At 34.2% G+C, this 21,807-nt stretch overlaps 2 protein-coding genes across 2 annotated transcripts; both read right to left on the reverse strand.

Moving 5' to 3' along the window:
* Positions 1-2,750: 2,750 nt before the first annotated feature.
* On the reverse strand, positions 2,751-4,000 carry LOC127138320 (uncharacterized). Its single transcript, XM_051064738.1, has 2 exons — positions 3,809-4,000; positions 2,751-3,426 (listed from the first exon to the last, which is right to left on the reverse strand). Exon 2 carries the CDS (start codon positions 3,385-3,387, stop codon positions 3,034-3,036), a length of 354 nt encoding a protein of 117 aa, XP_050920695.1. The 5' UTR covers positions 3,388-3,426; positions 3,809-4,000; the 3' UTR covers positions 2,751-3,033.
* Positions 4,001-8,119: 4,119 nt separating this feature from the next.
* On the reverse strand, positions 8,120-13,537 carry LOC127138321 (alkaline ceramidase). The gene is made up of 3 exons (XM_051064739.1): positions 13,343-13,537; positions 12,095-12,405; positions 8,120-8,860 (listed from the first exon to the last, which is right to left on the reverse strand). Exons 2-3 carry the CDS (start codon positions 12,346-12,348, stop codon positions 8,347-8,349), a joined length of 768 nt encoding a protein of 255 aa, XP_050920696.1. The 5' UTR covers positions 12,349-12,405; positions 13,343-13,537; the 3' UTR covers positions 8,120-8,346.
* Between the last annotated feature and the right edge of the window lie 8,270 nt (positions 13,538-21,807).

The raw sequence follows: 21,807 nt of genomic DNA on the forward strand, positions 1-21,807 counted from the left end.
TTATTTTAGCCGAAATTTTCCAAATGGGAGATTGTTGTTCCTTTTGATTGGATGCATTAGGTAAAACAATATATGTAAAAGGTATATTTTGTGCAAAGGAAACATATGGAACAAGATGTTCTAACAAGTGTTCTGGCATCTGGTCTCAATCTGCAGACCGAGAGTAATGAGTAAATTTGTGAGTGTTGATGTTTGACCAAGAGTAAAGAGTAAAGATTTTATTTTAATTGTTCAAGATTCAGAATTTTGTCACGAGGACAGATGTCAAATCGAATGTTCCAACATGTGTGCAATATTTGACATTTGTCAGCAGATCGTGATGGATGTTGTTCTGAGCATAATTTTCAGATTGGGATTTAATCAGATTTGTTGCTATCTTTTAGCAATGCATCTATTAGATTTGATTGTAAAATTAGATGTGATCAAATCAAATTATTGGTGAATTTAAATTTGAATTTGAATAAAAAACAAATAATATCTTTTGGATACTTTTGTGAAACAAATCAAAACAGAATCTCCTATATTTCTTGACGAGATCAAAGTTATTCATGCCCATTGAAGAAACCTAGAAGAAACATTTCTATTTAAGGAGACTCAAACCTCTCATGAGAGGTGTGAGCAATTATTAAAGATTGCTCATGCCTATTATAAATTCACTAGGATTAGGAAGAGGCATTGAACATCACGGGGTTGATGTTCCTATAAGACTAATTGTATTAACTCAAAGTAGTGGATTTCATTTCTTGGGTTGGAAGCCCCCCTAGACGTAGGTGAGGTTTCATCGAACTAAGTTACCAATTCTCCTGTGTTATTTATTGCTTTAGTTGTTATTTGTTATCATTCTTGCAAACTGATTTTCTTTTTATGGTATACAATGTCGTAGACATTTGGTCCGACATTTGTCCATGCCTGAACATAATTTCATTTTCCATCATCGTACGTTCTTGGATCAAAGACTTTGTATACAATATACTTTAAAGTTTACTCTTGCTTTGCACAATACTATTAATAATCATCAAATCTTTGAGTTGTAAAGCATACATGCAAAATACTAAGGTTTCGATTTTGGTTCCTACATCTTCTTTGGCCCATGTGCATTAGTTTTAGAAGATCTAAGATTTTTACCTTTAGATCTTTTCAAATTATCGAAACAAAAAGGTTCTAAATGGCCGACCCTTTTACAGTGTGTACACTTATAAACTGGGTGACTCTTTTTCTTTTGTTTATACCTTTCCTAGGGTTTTTGTCCTTCTTAAATCATATTCCATCTTTATTTAAGGAAGGCCTTTGACTCAATAAGATCGAGCTTTTCTTTTCATTGGATAAAATTTCCTAGGGTTTCATGCAAATCATTAACTTCTTTTTTCAGAGAGACATTTTAAGCCTAGTTATATCTTCCATGAATAATTTATTGATTCCTTCAAGGTATCTTACAGACTCTTTTAAGACCTAGGAAGCGTTCTCTTAGTTTATCATTTTCTTCTACAAATTGACCACTCATTCTAAATAGTTGTTCATAAGATGGTTTACTACTTGAAAAAGTATTTACATCGTAGGTTGCCTTTAAGCAAACTTCATGTTCTTCGTCGGAAGAATATTCTTTCATATTTTCCCCAGAGGTTGATGTCTTTCCTCCTCTCATTTGTTCAAATATTGAAGAAACTTCTTCTTCTTTACCATTTCTTGAATAAAAGGTTCCTTCGTTTGATGTTGAATCTTTCAAAGATCGTTCAACTGCTGAGTATGTCATTTTGAAGGAATCTACCAAAGTTGTATGATACGAGTATGATGAAGTTGATGATTCTTTCCTTAAATTTTGAGCATGTTAAAAAGAAAATATACAGCGTCAGTGGTGAACAAATGAGCTCTGTCAATTCTGAACCGCGTATAAACAGACGAGCTATGCCAATTCTGAACCGCAGAAGTAAAACATTATTCTACATTACCGAAAATTTTGAATGTATTATAGTATACCAGAATTTTGAAAATAACTGATAATTTTAGATGTTTACCAAATTTTTCAAAATTTACAATAATATTTTTTCAAGACAATTACTGGAATTTTAAAATTTTATGTTATTTCTTTTTCGGAAATTTCAAAAAATTCAATAAAATTGCATATTTTTTTCTAGAATATACTGGATTTTCTTAGATTTCCAATATAAATGCAAACTTTCCAAAAAAAAATGCAACAAAAAAAATAGTACTATCGAAATTTTCAAAAATTACAGCTTAATAAAAGTGAAATTTTTCGACTAAATATAATTTCTAATTGCTGTCAAATATAAAATATGGGATGACAGGTGCCAGAAAACAGAATAGATGAATTAGCCCAACAGACAAATACAAAATTATATATAAAAAAAACTATTTTTTCTTTCTTTTCATATACAAATCACACTAATTTCTTATTTCCCTCCTATATTTGATCCATAGAATGGCGAGAAGAAGATCATGTAACTTATCAATTGGTGAACTCATTAACATTGTATTTTGATTATCTTATTTTCTAATGTTGAACCATATATGTTTAAATAATTATTTCCATATTTTAAGAGGACATATTAATCGGGTGGATTGGTCCATTTATGATTCACGATATAAATGCCAACGTGCAAAAGTTCATAGTGTTCTTGCAGTGAACAACTGAAGCCAACATTTCTTTTGTATCATGATTCATTGAATGAAAGGGTACATTAGCCAGTTTATGAGCTATAAAAAATCTACCATGAACTTAAAATCTCAAATGGTTTGGTGAGAACAAAGAATGGTTTTATACATAACATGTCTCCTCATACAAGAGTATGCAGTATAGTACATCTAATGATTGGGTAAAAAATAATACCCACAAAACTTTGGAAGGAAAAATAAGATTCAAATTCTATCGATGTCCACAACGCACAATCTAATCTAGGATTTCCTCTAATGATTCAGTTCAATAGAGGAGCCAAAGAATCTTATTTCAAGCCAGCAGCAACCATGACGGTAAAGAAAAGTAATATCTACCTGGCTTTTGTAACTGGTAAGGAATATCTACTTGGAAGGTTTCACAGAAGATGTGGAACCCTTTTCAACCACTTTGGCAGAACTAGCAGGTTGTTCAGCTTCAATGAGGTCACGTAGTCTTCGTTGAAGTTTGCGTACACTGTCCTCTGTCCTGCGAAGCTTTCTCCATCTATAGGTAGTCCAGAGACCAAAGCCACCATATACAACAATATAGGAAGCCCATACATAGGGATAAGCTTCTGCATGCTCTTTGAGTTTTTGATACCGTTGTTCCAATGAATCTATAAAGCCCGCAGCAGAAGGGACACTGATTACTTGATCCTCACCAGTTTTCTGGATAAGTGCTGCAGAACTTAGCGGATTATTTGGTTGATTTGCCATGTTCTTAGCTTGAGTGTTCCAGGTATGATAATTTAAAAACTGCATAATCAATGACACTTTTCAGTACAGTATAATTTGAGAAAATAGAAGAGAATGACATTAGAAAAAACCTAGCATCAAGCACTATTCAACAATTGATCCCTATTTAAGACAAAATGAAAAGCTATGAATGAATGAAGAAATGGGCAGTGAATCACTATGGCCAATTCTAACACGTCTGATGCTCAATCTGAGCAATGTTGACGCTGCCTGATGACACCAAGACGCAGCTCTTATCGGCCCAATTTGAAACCTAGGTCTACCAAATAACCTAAATTTGTTCCCAAAAATTGAGATTTTTTAAGGGGGCAATTAAGCGATAATTGTTTAGGTTCCATAGTTTTTCTTGATTTAAAGCAAGCAAAAAGGAAAATAGACTCACCGGATTGTGTTTGTGATGCTGAATCTGAAAGGTGGTGATTGGTTAAGAAAAAGGGTTCCGTTTATGATTCATACATATAATGTAAAAAGAAGACGCTTCAAACTGCACTTGCAATTTGCAAACCCCCAACCAAAACCCTCTCACATTACATATTAATATCTCTTCCCTTTTTTTTTTTTTTTTTTTCTGTTTATCTTCTTATTACCTCTGTTTTTTATTATATGTCACTTTGGAAAATTATTTTGTATCACAATATAAGTCGTTTTATAATATCAATGAATCATTAATGGTATTTTTCCTATTTTACCCTTAAATATTTATTATTCTCTCTCCTTTCAATTATATCAATTTGTCTTTCCAATACAATTAATAAAGGATAATTTTGTAAAATCATTCATAACTTATCTTTTTCATACCATAATTATTATATTTCTTAATACGAGTGAAAAGTCAAAAACGACTTATAATAAAAAACGGAGGGAGTATTTATTGTTATTATTTATTACAAAATAATTTGTTTCACAAAACAATGTTAAAAAAAAATTTAATTGAAATGCATACACTCTAAAAAGAATTTTAATCATAGGCAATGAATGTTGCGAGAAAAATAAGTGAAATTTTAAAACCGCCAGCATATTGAAATTTTATCACATATCTCTATAATTACCTTCATACTAGCCTAATCCAATAATTTATGAAATTTGATCGGAATATATATATCATTAAGAGAGCATGATCGAAAGTCTTGTATGAGGATTTGATTGAAGTCTCGTATGAGAGATTCAACACCTTGCAATGGGGTTACAGGTTCTTTTCAAAAAAGCTATCTAACTCCTCGCATGAGGGATTAAGAGTTTTTGCGAGTGTGGTTCAAATATATATAAGATGAGTGTTTGATAGAAGCCTAGGGGGAGCGACCAAAGTGTATGAGGATTTGATTGAAGTCTCGTCCGAGAGGTCCAACACCTCACCCGAGGGACTTATGGTTTCATCAGCATGACCTTATATAACTTCTCTTGTGGGACTAAGAGTTCCCCTCGAGAATGCTATCTAACTCCTCATATGTGGGACTTAGAGTTTCCTTAGACAGGGTTCAAACATATATATATATATATATATATATATATATATATATATATATATATATATATATATATATATATATATATATATATATATATATATATATATTGCTTAGGGGATGCGACCGAAATATAGCCTAAGAGACCTAGTTTAAAATTTTGTCTGAGGGTTTGATAGAAGTCTTGTCTGAGAGATGCAACGCCTTGCTTGTGAGACTAAAAGTTCCTCTCAAGAAGACTATTTAACTCCTCGCACTACTACAAATAATACATTCATGACGACGATTTCATCTCACGTAATGAAAAAACGAGGTCAAATACCTGGACACACCCTGTTTTTTTAATTAAAAAAATATATAATATATTTCGTCCGTTATTTGGAAAATCGATGGGTAAACATATTCAATGTACATGCTTTGAATCCGAGCAGCCTCAGTTTATATTTTTATCTCATTAAAAGTGACGCATTCTTGAATATTTTATTTTTAATTTAAAAGTATGCTACTTTACCCCTCGATTTTCATATCAACCGACGTGAATATGTTTCTCTGATATAGATAGATAGATAGATAGATAGATAGATAGATAGATAGATAGATAGAGAGAGAGAAAGTGTGCGTGTTAACTTGTAGCATTCAGTTTTATTTGTCTAAACAACACAAATAGAACTCTAACGAAGAGCTCTATACAACGATAGTCATAAACATATATCATCTTCAATACGAAGATGATATGTGTTTTAGGCTTCCTTTTCTTCTTTAGAGATCCAAATCATTTTCTTTGACTTCTTCTTTAGAGATCTGGTATGTCAAACATCACTATTAATATTTTTGTCATATTGTTGTTGTTGTTATTATTATTGTTGTTGTTTTTGTTGAGATCTGAAACCCTAGACTTTTTGTTGTGGTTTTTGTCGATGTTATTAATCTTGTTTTTGTCGATGTTATTGTTCTTGTTGTTGAGACCCTAAACTCTATGGATTGTTTATTGACATTGTTGTTATTGATATTGTTGTTGTTTATTGACGTTGTTGTTCTTGATGTTGTTAATTTTGTTGTTGATATTGAGATTGAGATTATGTTTTTTGAAATTCTTTGTGCAACTCTCATCTTGTTCCATCTAGTTGAGTTTATTATATCTAATGTCGATTGTTTGTTTCACTAACCCCCTTTGAACATATAACCTAGTAAATTGATTTTGGAAATAATCATATACAGAATTATGTTGTATCTGAAACTTGTTTACACTAATTAATGATTTTCTATCATTCTGCAACTCATCATTCATCTCACATTGTCTTATTGTTAAAATCTCTCCAATACTTTTAATTTTTGTTCAACTTTCTTCCATATTTGTTCATTTTTTAAAGCATCAAATTTTATGCTTTCAAGAATGGATTAGTAGAAAAGAAAGTATTGAATAAAGAACTTGAAACATTAGAGAGATTTTGCTCATAAAACAGCGTTAGAAGAATGATGAGTTGCAGAATGCTTCAAATCAATGTAAGTTGTTCTTCAAATATAACACAATTGTTCATATAATTAGTTTTCTAACAATTTTTAGAAGTTATATGTTCAGTATAGGGTTTAGTGAAATGAACAATCCACATTAAATTTAATAAAATTGTTTTACCCTTCGATTTTATGAGATAACCAAGGTGAAAATATGGTATATCTGTCTGCAAAACTACAAAACCTAGGGGACATGCGTTTTCGCCATTTCAGAATTCCAAAAAGGTCTTCCTGGATATCGAACTCATGACCTTTTCACATACCCGATAATTATTTTAAAACCGAGAGGTAAAGTGTACATTTTTCATGACGCCATTCATTACCCCGTCTCTGTAGCCGAGGTTAAATGCATTTCGCGTCCGACGTTAAATGTGTTTTTTCTTGTAGTGTCGCCTGAGGTAATTAGAGTTTTCCCGAACTAAGTCCAAACATAAATATCTTTCCTAGGGGGCGCAACCAAAGTATAGCCTAAGAGACTTAAGTTCAAAGTCTCTTCTGAGTACTTAATAGAAGTCCCGACCGAGAGGTCCAAGGCCATAACCTGAGGGACTTATAATCACATCAACCAGACTCAACGTAACTCAGCCTAAGAACCTAAAAGCCTAGTTGGTCTGATTCGTCACACATATCACTCAGAAACTTAGAAACTTAGGGCTCCGAGATACTCCAACGCTCTATGGCAAACAAATTTTGTCTCCCTTTATAAAAAGTCCTCGTGCTTTAGGGGTTGCGTAAAATTATATTTGTAAAGGCCCTAACAAGGACGGGAGCTTGACAACTCTCAAGAGAGGCGACAACCATGTATTGCTTTCCAAGAGGTATCGCCTCACCCCCAAGCATCTTTGACTCGCCAAATTATGAGAAAACGTGGGAAATGAGGTCTCTTGTTCATAGAGAAGTCATGGTCAGTAGTTGGATCATGCCCCTCAAAAAAGTAAAGGTTCAACGATTCACCATTGATTCAGTAGGCGGCGATCCTTCCAAAGGACCCTAGGCCCAAAGGCTATGAACACTCCTTCCCCAATGAAAGAAGGGGCATATCATAAATTATACACTTAACGCTCAAAGTTACATGCTTGCATACAGAGCCTCTCACCTCACATGAACAGGACCTCTAAACCACCGTAAACACTGTCATACACAGCTTCTCATCGTTGTGGACAAGCCCTAATCATCCTCAAATTATCATAAACCTACTAAGACCTTTGGTACCCTTACCCTAACATGTGTAACATACACACCTCTATTTTTTTACCATTATAATATTATATAATTCTTTAATCTAAACTTTTAATATATAATTGTTTGCTTTTGACTCTCAATTAATAGGAATTCTGATAAGTTTCTTTTGTAGAGATAAATACAAATATTATGTACATGCTCTCACAGATAATTTTAAAACCAGTCATTTTTAGTTTCTCCATATTTTTAGATTAAGAAATAGTAGTAGTGATTTAAATGTTTTGAAGGATGTAACATGCCGTTTTACATCGTGGATTGACCAACACTAATGAAACTGAAAGAAAAATCTTCTAAAAATTTCAATATAAAAGGTTAAAAATTACTTATTTTAGAAACTCAATTAGTAAAATATGAAGTAATTCATCTGAATCTAATGAATAAAATATAAATAATTTAGGAGTGGTGGTTCCTTCCAGTATCCAACAAAATACTGACCATTATGCATCCGGGCATTCCAGGATCCCAACAAAAACCAGTATGCAAAACAACGTTCACTTTTGCCAATATTGAGTTAAGGTCCAAGATAAATATGGTACACATCCTACTTCTACAATAAAATATGCAAATATTCAATATCATTTCTAAGCCAATCAAAACCACAAAGTGAAAAAGAACTAAAGAAAAGAAAGACACCCATTTAATAATTTTGTCAACAACTTGTCTATAGCTATAATGTATCATGAGAAAAAAGCTTCCAAATCTGTCACTGGCTTTTTGGTTTCTCAATCTTCACATATGGTAAAACACCCATTAAATAAACAACTTTCGGAGACCACTCACGCTGTTGAGCACGGCAAAACATCAAGAATGTATTTGCAAAGTAGGAATTGAAACCCATGAAGACATGCCACAAAGCATGACCCTGAGGGTTAATACGCCAGCCCAATATCTCGTTGCAGAAAACACGGTCACAAAACCCAAACAAACTTCCTAATATAAGAGTGCCTAAAAATAGCTTAGCTAGCCGCTTGGCCAACACATCTTGAGTGTGAATGTAATACTTGTACATTCTTGGAGTACACAGCAGACACAGAACTATATAATGCACTTTGAAGCCGACACCAAAACGGAACACGGAATGGGCGATTGCAAAACCAGCACCATACAGAAATAGGAAGATAGGCATTGTACTGCGATAGTGCCAATCTGGAGAGTAGAGGATGTACATGTACAGAAGCACCTCCCATACCATAGGAGTTTCATCCCCTTGTTGTTGCCTAAAAATTAAAAGCATTATCTGATTAACGAATAGTCATCCAAAATAAAATAAAATAAAATAAAAATATTTAATAATTAATGAACAGAGTAAACAATTCAAAGTACCCAATTTTATTTGGAAGATAAATGTAGCACTATAGTAGTACTTATTCAACATAGGAAAAGGTAACACTATGATTGCTCTTGGTGATTATATAGGCAAATCAGTATGTATTTGGTTTTCTTTAAAAAAGCCTAATCCTCAAATCACAGGGTAAAATGTTGGAGCTTTTGCCCAAACTATGGTTTGGGGATTTCGTAGTCCCTGTAATTATTATCCATCTAGTTACATAGTTTATTCAAGTGTAAAAGTTATCACCTAACTTATAAATTCATATCATGTTAATCCTTCTTGTTTATTTCTCACTCTAGTCCCAAATAATGACTTGCATGATTGGGTTTGTAAATTTAAGAACTAACTTGAATACATAAATAAATTCAAAGACTACACTGCACTTGAAGAATAACCTCAGGAGGAGTCGGTAAATGACAATGTAAAATAATTTAGTATAAGTACACCTATTTGATTTATCACTAAGTGGGGGCTCAAGAAACCAATTTAGATCCCATTGTAATGATAAGTCTCCAAGCAATTGGAGAACCCTCCCTTAAAAGCTAGTTATCAAGGGGGAAGAACCAAAAAACGTTAATACTCCACCTAGCATCCCATAATACTGGATGTGAGACTTGGACACCACATAATACCCAAGTGCTATCATAGCACCGCCAATGAAAGCCGATGTCTTAGTGGCGGTAATCTCCAACATATACTAGGTTAATCTCTCAGTAGCAGTCCTTTCTTATCTGAGCCAGCGATAACCAACTCTGATACCAATTGATAAGTATCCAAGCAATTTGGGAATCCTCCCTTAAAAGCTAGCTATTAAGGGAAAGAACCAAGCCGCTTGCTTAATTACACCAACCACCAAGCATATCCTATACTACCCGATGTAGGACTTGGACGCCCCATAATACCTACCATATAAACTTCAATTTTGTATCTGAAATAAATTAAGAAATTATACATTCATCCTTTTGCCCCAGAATTTAGCACAAACTGAATGAACTCCATATGGATGATGTATATTAGGGATAGTGGGGGCATATGCCTGCACTTAGTTTTGATAAAGAAGAATATGTTTGAAATTTTGACCAATGTCATCATCACCCAATACAAACTACTCTACCCATAGCCCAACATAGCACATACATGATAGAACATTCATGATACATCTATGATTTGTTTTGCCTAGGTTGTATTTTAAATTTCAGAAGCACCCACAATAACAAATTTAAAGAAGGCAAATAGCAAATACTAATTAATATAGATTCTAAGGATATAGTTTAGCAAAATGCTCTTAGAGAGTAGGAGTACTTAGTAACAAGATCTTGTAGCAAAATGCTCTAAGGATATATATATATATATATATATATATATATATATATATATATATATATATATATATATATATATATATATATATATATATATATATATATATATATATATGTATGCGGTTGAACCTCTTATTGGAAGGTGTATAAATGGATCGATTCTCTTACAATTGGAATGCATAGTCAAACTCACTGAACAAAACTACGTTGCCCCAGGTTAAGATTAAGGGTTTTTAGTTCCGAAAGAAACACCAACTTCTAGGCACAGAGTGGTTGACTAGGGACAAACTCCTTGGTGTTTGGGGATTTGAAACAATGTCTTACATTGTCATCAAAGAAGTATATATATATATATATATATATATATATATATATATATATATAATGAAAAATAATAGAAAATGTTTATGATGTATATTAATATTTAAAAATTAAATGGTATAATTAATACTAGAGATTTATATATGGTGCCCCCACTATTCAAAATTTAAAGATCCGTCCATACCCACCATCTCCAGCGTTTGAGTGACATTTCCCAACCATCATCTCTAACAAATGATCTACCTCGAAACCTGAACTTCTAAACCAGAACATACTCCAATCTACATCTGCACCACCTCCCCTCCTTTGAAGCCAGAACTTTGGTTCTCTCAAATAATCTCTGTCTATTGGTCCCTTCTCTGTTCTAGCTAATTATTTGTTTTTGTTGTATATTACATTTTTTCCTCTCCTATATCATTCCTATTGTTCTTTGCTCCTCTCTCTTTTTGTAGAAGTTATGTTTCTCCCCATGTCTCTGGCATTGTCATTTCAGTACTTTGTTCTTCAAGCTGTGGAATCAGCACCTTACAAATGCAAGGTGATGATGCCTACAACAAAACCACAATGGGTCCAACCATTTCCTGGACTCTGCCATTACATGATCTTTATTGCACCATGTTGCCCAAAAAAATGTGATATTTGTGAGGTTAGAGCAAAAAATCCTAATTATTCGTCAATATGAATATCAATTGAACCATATGAACATGAAAAGATGTTTGTATGGCCAAATTAAGTTATTAATGATGATAAAAAACCAATCCATATTTATGATTCAATATTTCCTCATGACAACATGTAGCTAGCAAGGTTGTCAAAATCACGGTCTAGATCTTAAAATCTTATGGTTTTACAATCCCACTCACCCCAACGATTCCGATCTTAAGTTGAATGTGTGTTGTAGCCAAATAGTGAAAAAATCATAAAACCATTGATTATGTGCGATCTTGGCCAGTTCTGGCCACGACCGACCGTTTTGCGATCACCACCATTACAAGCCGAAAAGGGTGACAAGATATCGAGGCACAACAATTACGGTTTGGTGGAGGCCAGTTTCCAACGAATACACTTGCCTACCACAATACCATGTAAAAGAACTTCAAACATATAGTATTATTTTTCGTTTTAGTAATATCTTACGATTTTTGTTACGATCATATGTTTTACGATCTTGCTACCCCTCCCAATCTAACAAAAAAAAAAGAGTAGAATCTTCCAATCTTAGTTAAGATCTTACGTTTTACGATCTTACTATCCCTTTCTGATCTTATGCAAGATCCCGATCTTGACAACCTTGGTAGCTAGAGTACGGTGATATATCTCTAGCAAACACCTTAAGTCTGAAATTTTCAGTATTGAAATAAACATTTTATAAAATGCCAACCTAAGTCTGTATAATACAATCTAACAGTATATAAGTTGCAATCAATCAAAAAAGAAAACATAGATTTCCACAGAAAAAGATGGAGACTGATACTTACACACGTTGCAGTGTGGCATGGTACAACATGCTCCCAATGGCAAGTGTCATGTTTGATAAATGAAGGACACTGAACCTTTTCTCAAATCGCTGTCTTAGAGCATTTATAAGACCAATCAGAGCCAAAATAATTGTCGGAATGTTGGATATAGTGTTATAAAGTTCTGCAATGTAACACGAATGTATAAAATTTTCTTCACAGCACTCTTTGGTGGATGTAACTGGACCCCAGAAGCTGGACATAGTTTCTGCCATTCTCTACAGCCCGATGATCTTTACTCAGAGCTGCAGAATTCAAAGGAGGGAAAGAGCCTGCACACCATACCAAAATCCAATCAATTATAAATTATAGAGATTAAACCGACTAATAAAGCACTACCACAAAATATTATATCACAGAGATGAAAATGCTTCATCAAAAGAAAGCATGATAGAACAACAACCAAGCCTTATCCCACTAAATAGGGTTGGTTACATGGATCAAGCAAAATCATAAGATTTTATCAAATACCATACTTCTATCTAGTTCATTAATCTCAAGATCTTTCTTAATAGTTTTTCTCGGTATTTATTTCGCTACCTCTAGCAGTTTGACTACCCTCCATCTGATCTACTCTCCTTACTACAAAATCCACATAGTTTCTCTCAACATGCTCAAACCACCTTAATCTCCTTACTATAGGTGCTATTCCAACTTTCTTTTTAACATTTTAATTTCTAATCCTATCTCATCTAACAAAGAAGGCATGATAAATGTATTAAATCAAATGACATGAAAAACAAGCTCCAAGAGTATGCATAAAAAAAAACCTAGAAGCATATTCATTTGTATAACCATTCACTACTACTTTATAACAGTAGTAATAACTATTGAGTTTAATTTTTTTCACCTTCTTAATATCAAAACCTGTATTAGGTTCTAAATTAGCACACGTAACTATAAATACAGATCATAGATTAATTCCAAAAGGGGAAAAACAAAGAAAATACGAAATTGATGAAAATTCAAATGGACCCACAATGTTATAAACAAATCCACATACAAATAAAGCTATAAAACACATTGATTCAATCCTAATGCCGCTTTTCACTATCTCGAGAAAGGAACAAAACAAAAAAGTGATTAGAATCAATCAAGCAGAACCTAATCGAATAATTGGGTGTAGGGTTAGGAAAATTGGGCGAGAGAGGAAAAAAAGTAGCGACGTGATAGTTAGGTTATGGAGAAATCGAAGAAATTGAAACGAACCTCAACGTGATGATGGAAGGCGAAGCATCAGGCAGAGCAGAGCAGAGGCAATGGCCGTGAAGCAAAGGCGGAAATTATTTTGATTTTAATTTAACGGCGGAACTTGTTCGTTCGATACTTGGACTACACTTCGATTCGTTAAGTTTTTTTATTTATGGGTTATATATAATCAAGCTTTTTGAGGCTATTTTTTTATGCTGATTTTTTCTTTTGTTTAATTTAAAGTCTTTTATTACCTATTATATCTAACATTAATTTTAAATAGATTTGTTTTATTTATTAAAAAGATTAGTAAATGGCATAATTCTATTTTGATTCTATCAATCACAAGGTATCATTTATTTATTTTAATGTTATTTCTTATTGTTTTAAATATTGTTATTTATTAAAAAATATATTTTAATGCATCGCTCTATTTTATACGATGACAATGCGTTTTTTTAAGAAGGTGGACAAAGAAGGGTAATACTCTTTTTTGTATCGTATGTTTACTTCGGTTCGTTTTGGTCAATTAATTTTAAAAAAATTCACATTGATTTATTAAATCTTCAAAATGTATTACATTAGTCTTTTTTGTCTAATTAACAACGCAAAAACTAATAAATCATCATTAAATTTGTCGTTAATTAGGCGAAAATGATTAACTTAGTGTGTTTTGAAGAATTAAGAAATCAATATGGAGTTTTTTTAAGTTAATTGACCAAAATGAACTTTAGGGTTACATACGTGACAAAAAATAAATAAAGATGATAGATTAGAATGGTTAAATTATCCTTAACACATGTACTTCTCTCCTTTTGACATTATCAAAAAGACAGAAAAAATAGATATGATAGGTATTCAAGCACGTAGATCACTAAAAGCATGCATAGGCATTTAAAATGAAAAGCATACTTCATTAATTGAAAATACTCAATTCAAGTATAAGAAGAGAAATAACTAGAAAATGATCACTCAAAATAGCAAGAGACATTAGATTAAGACAACTACGCATTATCATTAATATCATCATCTCTGATGAAGGCTTTTCTTGATGTATTTCTCTTGATGACAGTCACATTATTCATCAATTGAATAGCCATAGTACTATGTTGAGTGGTTGTTATACGGGTATTTATTGTTTCATCACTTGTTCTAGTTGACTAGAGTAAATATTTAACTTCATCCATGGAGACGTTCCTTAGCTCACCTTGAAAAAATTGAACCCTCGTACTACTAAGAGAGGATTAATTAATCTTAGCATGGATTGGATCCACTGATTCCCGTAGAGTGTCGACTTCGGCAGCAGCTAAAATCTTGGTGATCAACACTCCATATGGTAACTCTATTGATCAAGTCTACTTGCAAAATAGCATGTGGAAAAACATCGTATTTACCCAAAGGAACCACATCTTCTCTAATGATGACTTCAATATTATCTTGTCTGAGGAGGATTATCTGTGTAAGCAAATAGTGTGTAACTCGAATCTTGGCCTTCAAGAAACTTTTTCGAAGAGTGAGCTTCTTTTCTTTTATAGAATTCATAACAAAGGTAAAGATGGTGATTGAGAGTTTGAAACCCTTAAACTTTAAGATTTAATCACAGGTGTAAGATACCCCATAAAAGGGCAACTCAATCATTCTACCAAATCGATCTCTCTAAATCTCTATTGCTTTCACCGAAGTCTTCAGAGCAAATCTTATATGTAGAATTTGTTGACAAGATCTGGAAACACTCGATATGACATCTTGATGAAGAACTCTATTAGCAAACCTCGACAGATGTTCTCATAGGGTTTGCATTCTCTAAGGAAAGTTCCTTCTATAATTATGGGTTGCAAAGCCTTGTGGTTGGACATGTCTTTTCTTTCTTGATTTTTGAAGATGATCCTTCTAAGAGAAATATTTTTGAATAAGAGCTTCTAATTGAGAGACTTCTTCTTAGAGCCATAGATGATGATAATAATGGAACGGAGTAGAAAAGCACAAAGAATGAAGAATAAGAGGGATGCAAGAGAATGAATGAGATTTTCTCCAGGAAATAGATAATTGAAATAACTTTACAAAACAAACCCTTTTATCGATTATAGTTGTACTGATAAAAAAAGCAATGGTCTATGTAGTATCCCTACAGGGGTAAGGGATACTTAGAGGCCTTAGTAGATTTATAACATTTTAGGGTGGTAGGGAATTGTCTGCGGCGGAGAGAAGCCTTATAAGGTAGTGTTACGGTGTTTATGTTGGTGTAGAGGACCTGCTCACATTAGGTGAGTGACTATGTATGTAAGTGTGTTGCTTTAGGTAGTATTTGTAAGTTATGAGAAGCCTTTTTTCTTACATTAAGGAGAAGTATTTATAGAGTTATTTGGGCATAGGGTTTCCTCGGGAAGAATCATCGTCCACCCAATCAATGGTGGATCGTTGAATTCCTACTTCCTAGTAAAAATGTGGGTTAGTTACTAACTCCGATTTCTCTATGACCGAGAAACATCTTTTCCCATATTTCCCATAACTAGGCGATTAGGGCACTTGAAGTGAGGCGATACCCCCTGTAGGGCGACATACGGTTGCCACCTCTCCTAGGGGTTGCAAGGCTCCCGCCCTTGTGAAAGTCCATTTTTCTAGAATTGGAATATATGTACCATTTTCTAATTTTACTTGAGAGCAACAAAGCATGTTTGAAATACATAATTCATAAACGGTTTAGTCGCAAGAGTTTTTGTAAAGATATCCGCAAGTTGATTTTTGCTATCAACATGCTAAAATATGACGTCTCATTTTTCAACATGTCTGTGTAGGAAGTGGTGACGTATCTCAATATGTTTAGTGCGAGAGTGTAACACCTGGTTTTTGGTTAGATTAATAGCACTAGTATTATCACACATGATAGAAATACATTGTAGTTTAATATCAAAATGAAGTAGTTGTTGTTTTAGCCACAACATTTGAGCACAAAAACTACCGTCTGCGACGTATTCTGCCTCGAAAGTTGACAAAGCAACGAAAACATGTTTCTTGTTATTCCAACTTACTAAGGAGTTTGAAAACATGTGGCAAGTTTCACTAGTACTTTTCATATCCTATTTGTAATTGGAAAATCAAAATAGGTATAACAAACCAAACTACAATCATACTTAGATGTACCATGAAGGTATTTAAGAATGCGCTTTACGAATTTTAAATGTGATTCTTTAGGAGCCAATTGATAACGAGCTCACATACACACACTAAACATAATGTCTAGCCTAGTTGCAATAAGATATAGAAGAGGTCCAACCATGCCTCTATACTTCTTGACATCAATATCGTTACCATTTTCATCTTTGTCCAAGTTTTCATTTGTGGACATTGGAGTGTCAATTGATTTTCATATTCCATACCAAATCTCTTTAGCAATTCGTTGCAATAATTTGTTTGACACACGAATGTTCCTTCGTTAAGTTACTTGATTTGAAGACCAAGTGAAGCTAGCGTAAATATACCCGAACGCATCGCACGCTCAAACATACAACAGAGTCGCCATCGAACTTTATTTATTTCCGAAGGAAAGGGAAAACATCGATAAAACCCGGAGAAATAGAAAACTGGGTAAGGAAGTCGATTATGCAATGGGAAGGTACTATCACCCCTAACATCTATTATACTCAATAGGAACCGTTTTGATCTCTCTTTTCCCGAATGGGTGTTATATCTAAGGTTTACTCGCGAAAGGATAAAGGAAAGAAGAAAATAGATAAAGTGCTTTGTGAGGATTAGGGCCCTCATGCCTACGTATCCTTATAGTGCAATAAGGAATTCAGAGCTCTGTAGTTCATAGAACTAGTGGTGGGAGGTGAAAAGAAGAGTGATCTCAAATATGGTCTGAACCAAAGGATCATGTGGTTTGAACTCCAAAAAGGAATGAAATCTGAACCCAAGAGTAAAACTGGCGTGAACCATATGTGGATAGCCTAAGGCGTGGTGCCACTATATGGTATGGCCGAAAACAAAGAGAATTAAGTGTTTGGTTTCGTAGCCAAACAACTCTTGGTTCACAAGCAAACATAAGATGGAGCTCAAAGAGATAATGTATTTGGCTCAAAGATAGAGTATATCACATGGAGTGAATGAAGGTAGAATATATTGAATGGAGGTCGTGATTAATGGTCTGTGGAGTGGATGGATGATGCCCTAAGGCAGAAGGAATAATTAGGAATATGCTCGCCAAGGATTCACATCCTCGTGCCTGCGTATTCTCATTGTGCAATGAGAAATTCAGAACATTTGTAGTTCGTGGAACCACGATAACAAAGGAGAGAGATTGAAAGTGAAAAATATAACTTGTACCAACAGAGTGGTGGAAACAAAAAGGTGTTTTCCTAAGCAACGGGGACTCACAAGACAAACATAACTTCAAGGGTTAACTGCAGTGGAAGCTTGTACCAACAGATAACGGTGGAAACAAATAGGTGTTTTCCTAAGCAACGGGGACTTATAAGACAAACTCAGCCTCACTTTAAGGGTTGGTTGTAGTGTTGTTTAATACAGGGGATAATGTATCACTGTTGGAAATAAACAGTTTGAAACCAAATAAAAATGGTATATTGGATTCATGAAGGAATAAACTCTGAACTAAAGAGTAAACATGTGTCTTAGCCAAAAAAGAAGGAATAAAGTGTTTGGTTTCGTAGCACAAACATCTCTTGTTTCACAAGAAGGCATTGGTTATGGAATCCAAAGGGGAAATGATATTGATCTCGAAAACATGGCATTGATTGATGAATGGAGAAATGATAGATAAGATAGAAATAAACAAGGTAACTCGCAGAAAATCTAAATCTTCTTGCCTACGTATTCTCACCGTGTAATGAGAAAGTCAGAGCTTTCGTAGTTCAGCCCACTACGGATGATAGCAAGAGATCGAGGTAAGAGGTATGATATATGATAATAGAAGATGAATAAGACTTGGCAGTCATTGGATATGAACCACACTAAAGTATATGAGTAAAGGTGAATACAATGAGCAATTGGGTCATTCATCCTGTATCCAAAGATATTCATAATGAGTTAGTAGAATTCTCCACTCTCATTCATTCTTTACTACTTAAGGCTCGTGGCATGTGATTATCATCATAACTTTCAAGTTGTTGAAGAAGAACCCTTGCTACTCTTCATGGTGATAAAGACCTTATCAATCATTCGATTCGAATTGCATTAAAGTCTATGAAAAAAGGCGAATACCTCGAGCAACTGGGTCATTTGTCCCGTACCCAAGGATACCTTAGACAAGGATATAAATTCTCCACTCTCATCATTATTTGTTACTTAAGGCTCATGTCATACAAATGGAGTCATGATTGATAAGTTATTGATGGAGATCTTTGATTGTTGCACTGATGCTTTGAAGGGAGAGACTTGACAATCATATGATTTGAATTGTGCTAAAGTCTATGAATATGGGTGAATATGATAAGCAACCGGGTCATTCGTTCCGTACCCAAAGACATTCAGAATGAGTTAACAGAATTCTCCACTCTTATTCATTCCCTATTTCTTAAGGCTCGTGTCACACAATTTTAATCTAGACTGACAAGCTCTTGAAGAACCACCTTTGATGTGCTTTGTATGATCCCTAGCTTGATTTTCCTGGGATGTCTTTCATGAAAGTCTGGACTTTAGGCCTTGAGATCCACAACTTTCAAAAATAGTCTCATCAAGTGATCAAGGGGATTTTGATCACTTGACTAGACTGTGGGATTATACATGAATCAAAGGATTTAGTTAATCAAAATTTCTTTTGATCAACTTAAATCAAGGGGTTTGAATTAGATTGAAAATTTATGGTTAATCATGTACAACCTAATCTAAAGGTCACTAACATGTAAAAATCCTAACTAGGGGATCATGCCATATCTAATGTCAACTTAATCAACTATCCAAAATACCACATGAAAAGTCCATTAAAAGTGAACCATTATTCTAAGGCATACCCTAATCTAAGGGAGCATGAAATTTGCTAATTAAATCCTAGGGTTAAAATGGTCAAATTACATGGATGGGATTAACATAAAGTTAATTTCTAAATAAAAATCTAATTAAAATCTAATCACAATTCCAATTAAAACCTAATTAAAAACCTAATTAGGAAATTAAATGCACAAATTGATTTTAATACATGCAATTATCATAAGAAAACAAACAAAGACATATCAAAAAAACTAAAATAGAAAAGAAACATGAAAAAGGCATAGGGTGCAACCAGCAACCAGGGGTGTAAAAAGGATTCAGGCGCATGTGCCTTGTGAGTGAAAGGCCCACGAAACTATCTCATGGCTGAAGGGTGTAACAAGAGAATGGTGGTGCTGCTGAACTTGCTCAAGGCCCATTCACGTTTGGCCCAATCAAACACTACATGGGAGAATTATCACATGTGATGAAAATTAGCAAGAAGTCCAAAACGCACATGGTAACCGTCGTTTATTAAAATTGGAATTTAAACTAAACACATGCAGAGTCAAGGATTATATCTGAGGTTAGCTCAAACTCCACCCGAATACTCCCCTCATACACGTCAAAAATCGCCTCCGACGGTGGTGGCGATTAAACCACTTAATCACATAATCATAAGCGCAATTTCATCCTTAACCATAATATCTCCTTGCTTTTATCCAATTTCCTACTCATGTTTCAAAATCCAAAATTAGATCCACGAACCCTAGATCTTAGAACAGAAATTAAATGGATATCATGCACGAATTCATAGCAAAATCTTAGGTCTAATGATCTTGAGGGTGTAGGCTACGTTATGGTAACAGAATTGTGATAAAATGAGAAGAATAGGAATACCTCTGAAGTAGAGGTTTGCTCCGGTGATCGTTGAATCGAAGGAAGAAGGTTGCAGCGCGAGAAAATCACTTGAATATGGTACGTTCTGCTCTAATATTATTCCTCTTCTTTACTTCTCTTCTTCTTCTTCTTCTGTAGATGTGATTGTTGTGTGTGTTGGTGTAAGCCCTAGAGGCCAATACTTTTGATACTTGTATCGAATTATTTATTAATAATAAAATGCTTTTTCTTTATTATGTTTATTTAATAAAGTCCCTAGAATAGATAGTCCGTTTAATGTATCAAGTATGACTTAATCATGAAATCACATTAAACATAAGGACACTATTCTTAAAGTATTCGTAGTCGAGCTTTATTGTGAAGTGGGATAATATTAAAGCATTAAGACTATTATGTATATAGACTGATGATCACATCTCATGGATCATGGATAAGGAGTTATCAAGTCTTAAACATAGGTATGAATATTAAGAGTAATATTTATACTGGATTGACCCGCTATGAGAATACTATATAGAATGTTATGCAAAGTGTCATAAGTTATTCTCATGGTGATAATGGTGTATACCACCCTTCGACCTGAAACCACTATGGACCCTAGATGTAGAGTCGAGTACCTTATTCCTGATCAAACATTGTCTGTAATTGGATGACCATAAAGATAGTTGATGGGTACTCCATGAAGCATGCTAAGGGACATGAGTGACCTAGATGGAATTTGCCCATCCTGCATAACAGGATAAATGTCTATGGGCCCAATATTGAACTGGACAAGGATGACACGGTCTATGCCTTGTGTTCAATATAGACATAAGGGCAAAAGGGTAATTATACACATAATTATTATCACAGAAGGATTTGTCAGATCACATGACATTTTCGTGTCTTGGGTAGCAGTGATGTGTTGCTAGATACCGCTCACTATTATTATGTTAAATATGTGATTTAATATAACTGCCAATGTCGCGAAAACCTACAGGGTCACACACAAAGGACGGATTGATGGGAGATAGAGTAACTAAGGAATACCGTAATGTACGGTGCCCTTAAGTGAATTATAGAACATCGTAAGGTACGGTGTACTTAAGTAGAATACGAAATATGGTAAGGTACCACGCGCTTAAGTGATTTTGGCATATTATAAGATATGGGCCATATACACTTGAGTGGGCTTTTTAGCTTGCAGCCCACACAAGTGGTTCTATAAATAGAACCCTTGTGTAGAAGCATTAGTGCAGTTGCAATTTCGTTTCTCTCTCACTCACTCAAAGCCTTCATCCGTAGCAGCTAGCACTGAGATTGAAGGAATCCGTTCGTGTGGACTGAGTAGAGGCGTTGTCATTGTTCAACGTTCGTGATCGCTCCGTAGATCTGCATCAAAGGTTACAATCGCCACAAGAGGTAACGATTCTATCACTGATCATGCCTATTCGTAAGGATCATTAAAGGAGAAATTTTAAATTCCGCTGCATTTTGGATCGCCCTTCTCCTTCAGTGTGTTGTTGAAAAATGTGAGTGCAGGGAGAGTTAAGAGAGGTAAACGAGAGAGGATTCAACTCTTGTTGTTTCAGAGCTTCAATGTGAGGCTCTGAGCAACAATGAAGAAAGAGCCTTGGAGTGAGGAAGAGGGTTGATATCAGAGATCGGAAATCTGGAAATTA

This window comes from Lathyrus oleraceus, chromosome 4, assembly GCF_024323335.1.
Source record: "Lathyrus oleraceus cultivar Zhongwan6 chromosome 4, CAAS_Psat_ZW6_1.0, whole genome shotgun sequence".
In the NCBI taxonomy this organism is placed as follows: Eukaryota; Viridiplantae; Streptophyta; class Magnoliopsida; order Fabales; family Fabaceae; genus Lathyrus; species Lathyrus oleraceus.